Consider the following 13148-nt stretch of genomic DNA (forward strand, 5'->3'; position numbering starts at 1 on the left):
GCCGGCCGTCGGACGGGCCCGGGCCGCGGGGGCTCCTCGCGGAGGGGGCGCGGGGGCGGGCCGGGCGCCGGGCCGGGAGGCGCCTCCCGGGATCGCGGGCCGAGATTTGTTTTCGCTCAGAGTTGGTCGGCGCGGCCGCGGCCCCGGGGGGCGTGCTTTCCCCTTCTTCCTTTCTTCCTTTCTTTCTTCCTGGGGCTCCCGGGAGCTTGGCGGGAGACGCGGGGGAGGGGGAGGAAGGAAGGCGGGGGGGGGGGGCCGGGTGGGCTCGCACAATGTGCGCGCGTCCGCGCCCCGCACCTCGGCCGCCGCCGCCGCCGCCGCCGCCGCCGGGACGGGGACCGGGGGGGGGGGGGGGGAGGAGGGACGAGGGGGAGAGAGGGAGCCGAGGGGGGGGGGGGGGGGGGGGGGGGGGGGGGAGGGAGGGGGTGGGGGAGGGGGAGGGGGCGGGGGTGGGGGAGGGGCCGGGTGGGGGAGGGGCCGCTGGCATCCGCGTGGGGTGAGTGGCCCGCGGCGGCCGAGTTGGTGGCGGGGGGCCCTGGGCCCCCTTGCCTGCGGGGCCTGCGGGGCCTGCGGGGCCGCGCGGGTGTCCTGGGGAGTCCGATAATTGTTCTCGGGTTCTGCAGTGTGGATTAGGGGTGGGGGTTGGGGCCGTGCGTGGACTTTCTGGCTCTTTCTCCGCTCCCGAGAGCGCCCGGCGCCTTCTGCGGGCGGCGTCCAGGCTTTCCTGGAAGGCGCTGCGGGGTCAGCGCCCGGCGCCGGCGCCCGGGGCGAGTGGGGGTCCGGGGTCGGGCCCCCCGCGGGGGACTGGAGGCCCGTGCAGGGACTCGGGGGGCGCCCCCGGGAAGGGGACTCGGGGGCCCGGCTCCCGGGTGGGGAACGGGGGAGGGCCGGCTCCCGGGGGGAGGCCGGGGGGGCCCGTGCGGGGAGTCGGGGGTGGGGAGGGCCGGCGCCCGGGGCACTGGGGGGTCTGGGGCCCGTGTGCGGGGAGTCGGGCCGACTCCGTGGGGGGGGCTGGGGGGCCCCCGGAGGAGGACTGGGGGGAAGGTACAAATTTGTATGAATTTAAAAGCAAATCCGTGTGCGGACCCGGGGGGCGTCCCCGGGGGGAGGGCGTCCGGGCCGCCGACCGCGTCCGCTGCGCGGGGGAGCGAGCCCTCGCCGGCCTGGGGGACGGGGCTGCGAGGCGCCGCCGCGACCCCGCGCGGTGCTGGGGAAGCGATGACTAATGCGCGGCTCGCCCTGGCTCTGGAGTTCGCCCCGGGGACGGGAGCGCGGCTGGGGCGCACACGGCGCCCGCTGCCCTGGCCGGTGCGATCCAGCTCCGAGGAGAGACTGTTGGGAAAGTGTTCACATTCCCACCGCTCCCCGGACATCTGTTTGCTTAGGGCTTCTGCTTGAAGAACTTGCTTCAGGCTAAACTTGAGCATAGGAACTCTGCCCAAAAGTTAATTGGTTTTCCAAATACTGCGATGCAGTTGGTCCAGTCGGGCTGTAACTTGAGTGGAAAGAAGAGTGAGCGCCCCCATTCCCCTTCCCCTGCCCCTCCTGTTTGCAAGGCCTGTTGTGTGCTCTCCAGCCGCAGACAGAGGGGTTTGGGAACTCAGAAAAACTCACGGAACCTGCTGGCGAAAGTCCGGCTTAGGGAAGACGAAGCAGAGAGCATCGAGCTGCTTGCAGCTTAGGAGGGGGCACGATAGGGCGCTTTTCCTTCTCCTGGGCCTGGGGCTGGGTCTCTGGACTCCTTCCGGGGAAATGTGTGCTGGCATTGCCCCTTACGGACGACACATTTGGGCTGCGAGCCCCTGAGTATATTTTGAAAGCATAATACTCAGAATGAGTTTCTCATTTTGTGGCGTATGTAAGCCAAAAAGAACTGCAACTGAAAAGTTGCAGAAAAGTTCTTGTAAATGCCACGAGAATTATGTCCAGCCGTTTATGGATTCATCCTCTGTGCATAATCTCTAATTTTGTTTGTTTTTGGTAAGTTTCTTAACTAAGTGTTGTGCCTCTGTAAGTTTGATTATTTAGTTCTGCTGGTTATTTCCTAAGTCAGGTTTATTCTGATTGGAAACTCAGCGGTGTGGCTGGCTGTAAGGCATAAATGCCTCTGCTGGTTGCCTCTAGTCTCCTTCCCCGTATCAGTCTAGGAAGTTCTTTAATAATCAAACCCTAATTCTAATGAGGAATTTAAGTAGCTATGCTGGATGTGGGTTATAAATACTATTGTGCACAAACTATTGGATATAAATTCCTTCGTGTTTATACACACACACGAAAGAAGCTCTCTTACAAATGACAAAACAGGCTCACAGAGACTGGTATTTGTTCACTGTCGCAGTAGCCAGTTTGGCCTGGAACTCAGATCTTTGGGGTCTGGGTGCAAACTTTTTTCTGCAGTTGAACTGTTCACATTTTTACCATCTACGTAGGAATACATGGTTGGGTTTTCATTTCATTAGGTGTCTTAAGAACGTTTGAATGATTCTGAATCTCTTGCATTCATTAAAAGTTGTGTAAGTTGTGATGGTTTTATTGATGGCATTGGTCCACGGTGAGAAAAAATGATAGTTGTCCTGTGTTTAGGGCTTGGCTTGGAAAGAAACATTAACTACTTAAAACCTAGCTGAAAAGAAAAGAGAAAATGTATAGTTATTATATTCCTGGGTCGTGTTATACCTGGGACCTTTTAGAACTCAGAACAGCACCCATACGGGTTCAGATGGTTAAGCATCTGCCTTCGGCTCAGGTCATGATCCCTGCATCCCCAGGTCCAGGCCCCCCACCCCCAGTGGGGCTCCTTGCTCAGCGGGGAGTCTGCTTCTCCCTCTGCCTGTGCCCCTTCCCCCACCCCCGCTCTTGCTCTCTCTCTCAAATAAATAAAATCTTTAAAAAAAATTAAGTTTTAAAATCCAACATACTGTAGAAATGTTCCATTCATTTTGTACTATTTTCTTCTAAAATGTATAGAAGGCACATCTAATGTGTGCTAGGTAGAAATTAACTTAGATGGACTGCTGATCTATAAAGTTACAAATGTTTGTGAAAATACACACTAAAATCACAAAGCATTTAAAAATACACACCTATAAATCTATATTCCTCTGTGTCAAACTTTAATTTTTGCCTTTGGTACTTAGATATTTGGTTGCAATGAAATCCTGTCAAGGAAATTTAAAGGGACCCTCTTTAAAAATAATTCTTAGGAAATTTTTGTTTTACTGTTCCCAATAGGCCAGTACTGATGCAGGCACTGCAGGGGCCCTGACTCCACAACATGTTCGAGCTCATTCCTCGCCAGCTTCCCTGCAGCTGGGAGCCGTATCCCCCGGGAGCCTGACGCCCACCGGAGTGGTCTCTGGCCCAGCAGCTGCACCCACCGCGCAGCACCTTCGACAGTCTTCTTTTGAGATCCCTGATGATGTGCCTCTGCCGGCAGGCTGGGAAATGGCAAAGACGTCTTCCGGTCAGAGGTACTTCTTAAAGTAAGTGAAAACCTATTTTGGAAAGCACAGTAGGTGGTATTAGGAGATAAAATGTCATTTGTTTTTATGTTTTACTTTATGTCAAGCTTAGTTTTATATATAGAGATACACCCATAATACACACACACACACACACACACACACACACACTTTTTTTTCACTTTAACGTGACCTGATTACCTTCTTCAGCTTGGGTAATATTTTGAAAGCTTGATGGATTCTTGGTTCAGAGCCTTTTAATAATCTTTTCTTTTGTGGCAATTTGGATATTCTCATTTTGACTTTGTTCCAAATCTGTTAATTAGCTTAGGTTAAAAGTGAAAGAATACAATGAAACATTTCAAATTGTGGGACTTAGAGGCTGGCATAGTCTTAGGAAATATCTGTGGCACAACGACATCTCTTCAAATGCACGTTTTAATGGTAGAGAAGAACTACAAAATAAGTAGGTCTTCTTTGGGAGTCAGATTTTACAATATTTGAGATTGTCAAATCACAAACTCTTTAGCTGCAGTTTGATGTGACGGACCCCGGCCCCAGCCCAAAAAGTAAAGAGAACTATGAGTTTCCATGTTTCTATAATCGCTCCGTGGCAAACTTCTTTCAAGCTAGCAGGTCCTCAAGACAGAATCCTGTTCTGGGAAAACAAAAACAAAAGGCCATTGCATTATTTATTTTTATGAGACTTTTTGTCTTTAACAAAATGGCAAAATTTCATTCAGGCTGAAAAGATCAAAATAGAATTTTATCCTTTCTCACTTCGAATTTGTAGATAAGAACTAAGTATTTTTATCTGGCCTTTTGGATTTAAGTGTATACAAAACTTTTCCTTAAAGTAATTATAGACTGAAATTGATGTTTTTAAATAAAGTTGCTTACTTCTTGCTGTTTAATCAGGTTGAGATAAAGTGAAAAACAATCCAGGTTTTGATTGAGGTCTGTCTTGACAGTCTACGTCTAAGGCAAATGTAACATGTAGTTATTAGATCAGATAATACAATTAGTGTTTTGTTGTGTGAGTCTTAGTAAGTATTTTATATTGTCTTTAAGGGTAGGTGGTTTGTAATGAAACATAGGGTTTTCAGAAAGGCTTGTTTAAAAGAGCGGAGAAAAAGTTTGATCTTGAAAAGTTTCTACCGTTTTTTTGCCCCCTCTCCTGTAACTTTTTTTTTCTTTTTAAAATTTAAATTTTCTGGTGTCCTGGTATCCATTTCAAAGGGTCAAGTTTCAACCAGAACAATAAAGGGCCTGAGACTGGAAAGTACACACAAGTCTGGCAAATTCATCTGCATGAGCAAGATCATTTGTTCTCAAGCAGACATCCAAAGTAAATGATTGAAAGAGCTGCTAGCTGTGAGGGATGCGTCAGGAACGGAGACAAACCAGGTCCTTGGAAGCAAAAAGAAAGGCTGTACTTTTTTGAACCTCACCCTGCTGGGTCACATGTTGACCTGGGGAGATTTTTTAAACAGCTTAATAGCCTGCTTGCCTCCTTTCTTTGGTTGATGCTGTAGTTAAAAGTATAAGGTTAAAGAGCAGCCTTTATGCTCTTTTTAGTCTTTTGTATCTTGTAATAATTGCTTACAGGTGACATCCGCCTACGTTTTCATTATTTTGAATGATCTTGTTATTTTGACCTGAAATAAATGTTCTCTAGGTCCATTTGAAAACGTTTCCAGTGGTTTTTCCTTTGAGAAGAAGTGTTTCTCTTAATGATACTGATAAAGATGGGTTAATGAACACCCCAGTTGAATGGGTCTGTAGGGAAGGTAAACCAGGCCAAAATGATAGGGAAAGTTACCCCATGTGAAAAATAGTTGTAGGGAGTGGAGAGAAGCTTACCTGGGAGAGAAAAAAGAGGAGAGAGAAAATATGATTGTTCTTAACAAATGAAAAGGAAAAAATTAAAAAAACAAAAACCAGAAAATGTGGTCCTTTAGGATTTTTGAGGGACTCTCACACAGAAGTAAAATTGGACTTATTATAAGAAACATGAGGATTTTGAGACTCCATGGAATAATTTTCTCATATCAAACATTTCAGAAATACAAGGATTTTTCCTGAGAGATAGGCGAAATCATGGATTAGTGGGTACTTGTCAGGAACGGTAGAGAGGGCCCCTAAGCATTGGTTTGTGGAAGATGGCTACTGTGGGCTTATAAAATTTTGCATTCTTCTAAACAGTATCTGCTTTAGGAACAATATGTAATTTGGAGAAGTTATAAAAAGTTAGTTTACATCCAGTTGTTAGCTACTTTCGTGACGTTGTGGGTTGTATGAGTTGCCATACACGACTTATTTTTGCACACTGCACAGGTAAATGAGCTCATTAGTATCTGTTCTGACTATGAGTCAGAGATGATGGTAAATGAACCTTCTTTTGGAGCCAAGTTGCTATTGTCCAAGTTTATTTTTATCCTGATGTGATGTTTTCAAGTCAGGCTCTGTTTGGGACCAATATTTATATTTTTCTTGTGTCTGAAGAAGATCCTTAGTGCCATCAAGATGTAGAATGCAGATTTATACTAGTTAATTACTTTATACTCTTTCAACAATGAAAAACTGTATTTTGCTATACACATCTTTTTATTTTTTTATTTTTATATACATCTTTTAAGATAATCATGGGAACTAACTTATAAGTTACAAAGTATATAATTTGTTGAAGTTTATACTTGGCATGAAGAAATTTGACTGTGAATGATCCAGACATGTAAGGTGATGTAATTTGATTGAAAAGTTAGAAATGTTGACTTTGGAAACCAATTGTTGCCTTGTGACCATAGATGATGACGTTTTGGTCAGTTGGCCCATCTTCTAGTTTCAAAGCAGCATAAGTACTGAAGGATTATAGGCAAGTGATCATTGCTATTTCTGAAGCCCTCCGTAGCTCAGTGAGATCTGGAGAAAGGACGTTTCTTAGCCTGGCAAGTGACAAGGAAGGAAGCTGCATTTATCACTAACACATATTGAGCTCTGGTATGATTCTGAAGTATGTGAAAAAGGCTCCCCATCTGTATATTATGTGTAATATCTGTGCTAGTGAGTTTACTGTTTTTAAAACTAATCTTGTCAACATTGTGTATTGAGCTTTTGTTTTAAAAGAATTCTTCTCTGTATTACTCTGAGAATTATTGCCTTCTTCAGCTGTCTTATAGTTTTCCTACAGGAAATGGTTCTTCAAGTAGGTGGTCAACAACTTCCTATTTCTTTATAGGCTGCTGAATGACTTCCTGAATTAGTATTCTATAATATTTCTGGTTACAAGGCGTGTTTTTACTTCTCAGATTTTATTTTATTGAATCTGATACCTTGTAACTGTTAATGGTAATAGTTACAAAGAACTTCTTGTATATAATGTATGATATAGAATTATAATATGGTTTAAGAAATCTGATTCAGTGATCTTAAAAGTCTGTACATTTGCATTGCTGTAATAATGTTCTTGTAATTTTTAAAGATGAATCTGTTTCATTTGTTATTTGTCATTTTCTGAATAACTGGCCATAGTGTTTTTAGTCCTTGAAGATTGAAGGTTTCTTGTGGCCCTGATTTGATTAAAAGTTATATTGAGTATGTTGATCCACATTTTGAAAAGGTATTTTTCCAGAGATTTTCAACATTGCACAGCATATAACTGAGGCAGTATTTCAACATTAAATGAACTTGCCTTGCAGATGTTATTGATCACTATAATTGGTTTGCTTCTTTTTTTGCTACATGTTATTTCAGAAGTGAATGTTCCACTGGCCTAATTAAAGCTACCTCAGAAATGTATTGATTAAAGATGATTAAACCGTTTCATACTATAATTTGACGTATGCTTCTCCCACACACTTGCCCAGTAGGAGACTAAAAACACAGTATATGTTACCATAATACAGATTGGATGTTTTAAAAAGGAACAGCTTCATAGAGAATAAGGCTATTCTGTTTTCTGGTTTCTTGATATGACTAGGGTAACCCAAGTGATTTCCCGTTAAAAATGAAAAGCTTGTAATATTGCCATTAAATGTTGATTAAGCTGCAAAAAGAAAAAAAATTCAAATTGCAATCACAGAGTGTTTCCCTGTCTGAGGGGAGTGCCGGTGTGTGCCTGTTTGTCTTGCTGTAGCGGTGCTGGGGAGGGAGGGGGGAGATGAAACTTTGCCCCTACCACCCCCCCCCCCCCCCCCCCGCAGAAGAAATGCTTGCCTCTGCTCAGTGGGTGGGTGGCCTGGGCAAGAATGGCCACAGTGCCACGTGATTTAAGCAGAAAAACTGGAGGCACTGTTGAGTACAGGGGCAGAAGAAAAATAGTTTGGAGGTAGCGGATGTGAAAGAGTAAACAGAACATAGAGATTAATTTATTTCCTGAGGAGAAAAATGAGCAATTTTTATGTGAACTAAGAAAGGTAGCTGACAAACTAACAGTGAAATACAGCAAACTCTCAGTTGGCTACAAGATGGTAGGCTCATTTTCTATAAAAAATAACATTCAAAAATACTTTTCCCCAAAAGCCTCACGTTAACTATTAAGAAAAAAGCTTAGGTGGGCCACCTGGGTCGCTCAGTCGTTGAGCCTCTGCCTTCGGCTCAGGCTCAAGTCATGATCCCAGGGTCCTGGGACAGAGCCCCGCATCGGGCTCCCTGCTCCGCGGGAAGCCTGCTTCTCCCTCTCCCAGTCCCCCTGCTTGTGTTCCCTCTCTCGCTGTGTCTCTCTCTGTCAAATAAATAAAATCTTTACAAAAAAAGAAAAAAAGCTAGGTACCATTTGAATAGTTGAAACTTAAGAAAACATGTTTTTGAAAACCTGAGATCGGTCCCCATTATTAATGTAATGAGTTTTACTTGATAGTTAGAAAAGTAATGTAAATTAGCACCTAAAATAGTATTGCTACCATGAATCTGAATTGCCTTTTACCTTAAGGATTTGGGGGAGAGGCAGACTCTGAGCCTAACCTTTTAGTTGTCAAAATGTGTACTGAAGTTTAGGCTTAGGGCAAATCAAAGTGAAGTCACTTTAAAAATCATTTGTTAAGATTTAAGATTGTTCATACTTAATTTACCCCCTTCAGTAACAGTTTAATTTAGCCATTAATTATGACTTGAAAGTCTAATAATAGCGGAGTAGCATTGGATGAAGGGAGGTCTTCAGGATCCATCAGAACTGCAAGCCATGAAGGGGACGGTGCTGTTTTTATGAAGAAGCACTGTTTCAGGGCTCTGGTTGCTTGAGTACTGTGGCACCAAGTTCCCGGGAAGAAGTACTACACTACGAGGGGAAGCACTTGCACTTGCGAAGGGCTTGACCCCTTCCAAAAGCTAACAAAGAAGTTGGGTCTAAATCACAGTGGTCCTTTTTTTTCTTCTTCCCTTTTAATATTTTAGACAAGAAAAAGTGGTCCGTTTAATCCTCATTTGGCTCTTAGCATGACAAGAATCAAAACCATGAAGTATCAACTGATAAGATGTTTCTCTGAATAATGTGGAAAGTCTACGGAACAACGCAAATAAGGGTCTCTATTAAAATATCGCTGTTTTCTTCCACCAGATATTTCCAGTGCTTTATTTGTGGTTAGGGCTGTTACTTGGCTATCTCTGGTGTGCTTCTGTATCTCTTCATGGGTAGTGTTAGTCACTAGACTTAGCACATTCTTCAGCAGCCAGGTCCTGATTTGGGAGTGGTGAGGGTACGTTTGTTAAAGCTCTTTTTTTCTTCTTGCAATTGCTTACTTAACCTAAAGTGAGGAGAATTTTTGTTTTTCAGGTAAGGTCTTTATTTGACCAAGAAGTACGTTTAGAGAGATGTGCTTTTTTTTTTTTTAAGATTTTATTTATTTATTTGACAGAGACACAGCGAGAGAGGGAACACAAGCAGGGGGAGAGGGAGAAGCAGGCTTCCCGCCGAGCAGAGAGCCTGATACGGGGCTCGATCCCAGGACCCTGGGATCATGACTTGAGCTGAAGGCAGTTGCTGAACGACTGAGCCACCGAGGCGCCCTGAGAGATGTGCTTTTTGACATAGACAATTTGGTTTGGGGTTTAGAGTAATGATGACTTTACTCAGAGTGCGACTCTACTTTCACAAAATTGAATGTGGACCACAAAATTGTTTGAAATTTAACTTCCCACGCATCTTGAACAGCCTCCAACATGGAGTAGCTTCTGGGGAGGAGCTAAACCCCATCATCTAGGAGGTGGGGGTAAGGTGGGGATTGTCTTTCTCTTTGTCAGCGTGAATGTGGGGTTTTGTTTTACATTTATAAAATTGTGCTCCCTCTTCCTCCTCCTCCATGTGTCAATCAGGTTTTGTGGATTTTTAGTAAAGTATTTTCTATTATAAAAGTGACGTGTTCATTAGAGGGAATTGGAAGATTCAGGAAAGGAGAAAGTAGGGGCAGAAGCACCTGGATTCTGCCAAGGAGAGGGGTTTGAAGATTCTCATTTTCGTAGCCTCACATATAAATATGTATTTTGATATTTAATTTTGAGGGGAATAACATATACATAGATTTAGAAAGTCCCTTAGGGACTTTAAGGTTTGTAAAGAAGAAAGGCACTTCTGGCCTACTTTTCTTTATCTCTGGCTTGCATTCTCCCAAGGCAAACACTTGGAACTCCTTTGAGATCTCTCCCCTCCCCCACCGACTTAAGAAAACTCTGTAGTTATAAAATGTGCTGCACTGCTGTTTCTTAAAGTTTCTGCACCTCCTAAAATCCTTCTTTCCTTAATCCTCCCAGTATAATTTCTATAATTTTTTTGTTAGGTACTTTTACAGTCTTAAGGCTCTTTCCGGCTTGCCTGAAGCTGAGCTGTACAATACATATGAGTTTCTGAACAGCTTTGATATTTTCTTGGAATTGTTAATTGCCTTGTTTTTTCATTAGTGTTTCCGCTGGTGTTTTGCCCCCTTGGAAACAACCCTGAGTCCTTCCTTTTCTTTGTGTTCTGGATTAGAATGGTTGCTTCAGAGGAGTCCTAAGGGGGCTCCCGCGTTCCTTCGCATTCTGGCAAGTCCCCGCATCACTCTTCTCTGTTGGGAACTCTGTTGACTGTTTTTCTTGGTTTGCTCACTCTTAGAGTTGGTTCATCCTTCAGGAATTTACTGAAGAAAGGGGTGAATGGTAGGTAACTGCATTGAGATCCTTTATGTCTAAAAATATTTTTGTTGACATTTGATGGGCAGTTAGGTTGTAGAATTCAAGGCTAAGATTATTTTCCCTTGGAGTTTTGAAGGCAGTGCTCCATTTTATTTTAGCTCCCAGTTTTCTCATTGAACAGTTAAACCCATTTTGCCTCCTGTGGGGATTTTAGTATTCTTTGTCTTTATCTTTGGGGGGAGTCCTTAAATTTCAAGATATGCCTTGGTATGTACCTTTTTTTATTCATTGTAAAAATTTCACGGCTTGGAAAGTCAGGTTCCTCTTTCAGGTCTGTGGTGCGGATGCCCACCTTGGCCTTGGATCCTGGGAAAGATTTCTTTTATCCATTCTTGGATAACTTCTTCCAGTCTGTTCTGTTTTCTTCTTCTGGAATTCCTGCTCATCAGAATAACTCCTTAATTTTATCTTCTCTATTTTTCTTCCCTTATCCTTCTGTTATGCCTTCTGGAAGATTCCTTTAACTTAGCTTTTAATTTTTTAATCATTGTTTTGTTTTTTTCCCCAAAAGCTGCTCATCATTCTAAATTTCCAGGGATTCTTTTTCTGAGCTCATTGTTCCTTTGCTATTTTTAATAACATGCCATTCTTATTTCATGGATGTAGTGATAGAATATCTGAGGATTTTATAGTGGGTGTGTTTTTTGTGGGTTTTTTTCCTTTTTTTTTTTTATAAATTGTTGACATAGTGTTTCTTTTTTTAAAGATTTTATTTGAGAGAGAGAGAGAGAGCATGAGCCAGGGGAGGGGCAGAGGGAGAGGGAGAAGCAGGCTCCCCGCTGAGCAGGGAGGCCCACGCAGGGCTCTATCCCAGGACCCCGGGATCACGACCTGAGCCGAAGGCAGACACTGAACCATCTGAGCCACCCAGGTGCACCTGGGTGTTTCTTTTGAAGTTTTCTTCTGCTGCTTTCATTTCTTAAGTGGGCTTCACTGTAGAGTGTGGTAAAACTGGGACCAGCCGGGCCCTCAAGTTGTGTGGGGCCCTAAATGCCCGTTCTCCTGGCATGGCCAGTTCCTGCAGGTAAAAACCTGCTGCCCTCTCCCTAACAAGGAGCACTGACGGTGGTAGGGAAGGCTGACTGCTGGGGCTCAGGGCACAACAGCCTGGGCAGTCAGGGGCTTCGTCCCTGCTCTTGGCCGTACCAGGTGTCTGAATCCAGAGCCTCTGGGTCTGTTTCTCTAGAACATCGGTTTCCATCTCCTGCTTGGGACAGGAGGGGGTGTGCAATAGTTTTTTATAAAAAGTTGTAGGTAAAATAAATCTTTATGAATCCAATTTGTAATTATTAGGTTGACTATGTAAAGTTGCCAGGCTTCTACGCTCCACACAGTGACTACTGACAATTTCATATGACTCGACCTACGTATTACAGGGTCACTTTTTTTTTTTAAAGATTTATTTATATATTTGAGAGAGGGAGAGAGCGCATGAACAGGAGGGGCAGAGGGAGAGGGAGTTTCCAGCCAGCTCCACTCTGAGCATGGAGCCCAACGGGGGGCTCGATCTCTCAACCCTGAGATCATCCTCTGAGCCGAAACCAAGAGTCTAGCACTTAACTGACTGAGCCATCCAGGTGCCCCTGCAGGATCACTTTTTAATGAATACTTCATTAAATGATTTTATTAGACAGATGATTAATTCAATTAATCTGTTCCCTTTAGTGACAGTTGTGCTAGTTTATATCTTCATGTGTTAGATTTTCCTAAAGGGGGAACTGTATACTTTGACAACAAGGTAATAGGCATTTTGTTCAAAGGGCTTGGATTCTGCAGTCGTGTGCAGGGACAGAGCATGGGAGACCCGATTCCTGCTCCTGCATGTGACCATGGAGATGCTCCTGCCGTAGGTCCTTTCGAGGTCTTTGGTATACAGGGCCATAAAGTTAAACAACCTTACAGAGTTACCTCGTGTCTTCCTCCCCCTGTTTGCATCAGTATAGATGGTGTTTAGAATAAAGAAACATTTGTGCATATCTAAATTGATTAGATGTTATTAGTGTACTTATATAGGTTAACCCCAGAGGTATACGACTTGGTTTTATCTTAGTTTTGGCAGCTGCTTTCCCTGGCAAGTGCTCATTCTTCAGTAGGTTATTGTAGATGTCATAAAATAAAACAACATAGAATATTTTCTACCTGTGAATATAACCGTGGAGAGGTAAGTGGTTAGAATTTCATGAAAATTGGGTTTAGTTTGAAATGGATTCACCCATAGTAGTGACTGAGATGTGTTTAAGCCCCTTTGTCATTAACATCATTGAATTTATCCAGTTCCACTTTGTCAGCAGCCTCTGCCTTGATTAGGTAAAAAGCAGTTACGTATGGAAATCCTTTGTGGAAGAAGAGGAGGAAAACCTTTTAAACCACATAAAATCCTAAATGACCAATACAAAACCAGACCAGAGCGCTCTAGCCATCAGAGAACAGTGTGAAATGATACCAAAAAAGTGGATAATTCTGGATTGGAAAAGGTATTAAACTGTTGTGTGGTGTAGAAGAATGGAACAGAATCAATGTATC

The 13148-nt window shown here is 43.9% G+C and overlaps 1 protein-coding gene across 9 annotated transcripts in view; it reads left to right on the forward strand.

Moving 5' to 3' along the window:
* Positions 1-13148, forward strand: part of YAP1 (Yes1 associated transcriptional regulator) — a 111710-nt gene that overhangs the window by 746 nt on the left and 97816 nt on the right. For all 9 annotated transcript variants that reach the window (XM_035722680.1, XM_035722682.1, XM_035722681.1 and 6 more), the window contains exon 2: positions 3232-3482. In XM_035722680.1, the coding sequence (XP_035578573.1) occupies positions 3232-3482 (251 nt within the window). The remainder of the gene's footprint in view (positions 1-3231; positions 3483-13148) is intronic.

The sequence above is a fragment of the Zalophus californianus genome, chromosome 11, assembly GCF_009762305.2.
Source record: "Zalophus californianus isolate mZalCal1 chromosome 11, mZalCal1.pri.v2, whole genome shotgun sequence".
NCBI classification, from domain to species: Eukaryota; Metazoa; Chordata; class Mammalia; order Carnivora; family Otariidae; genus Zalophus; species Zalophus californianus.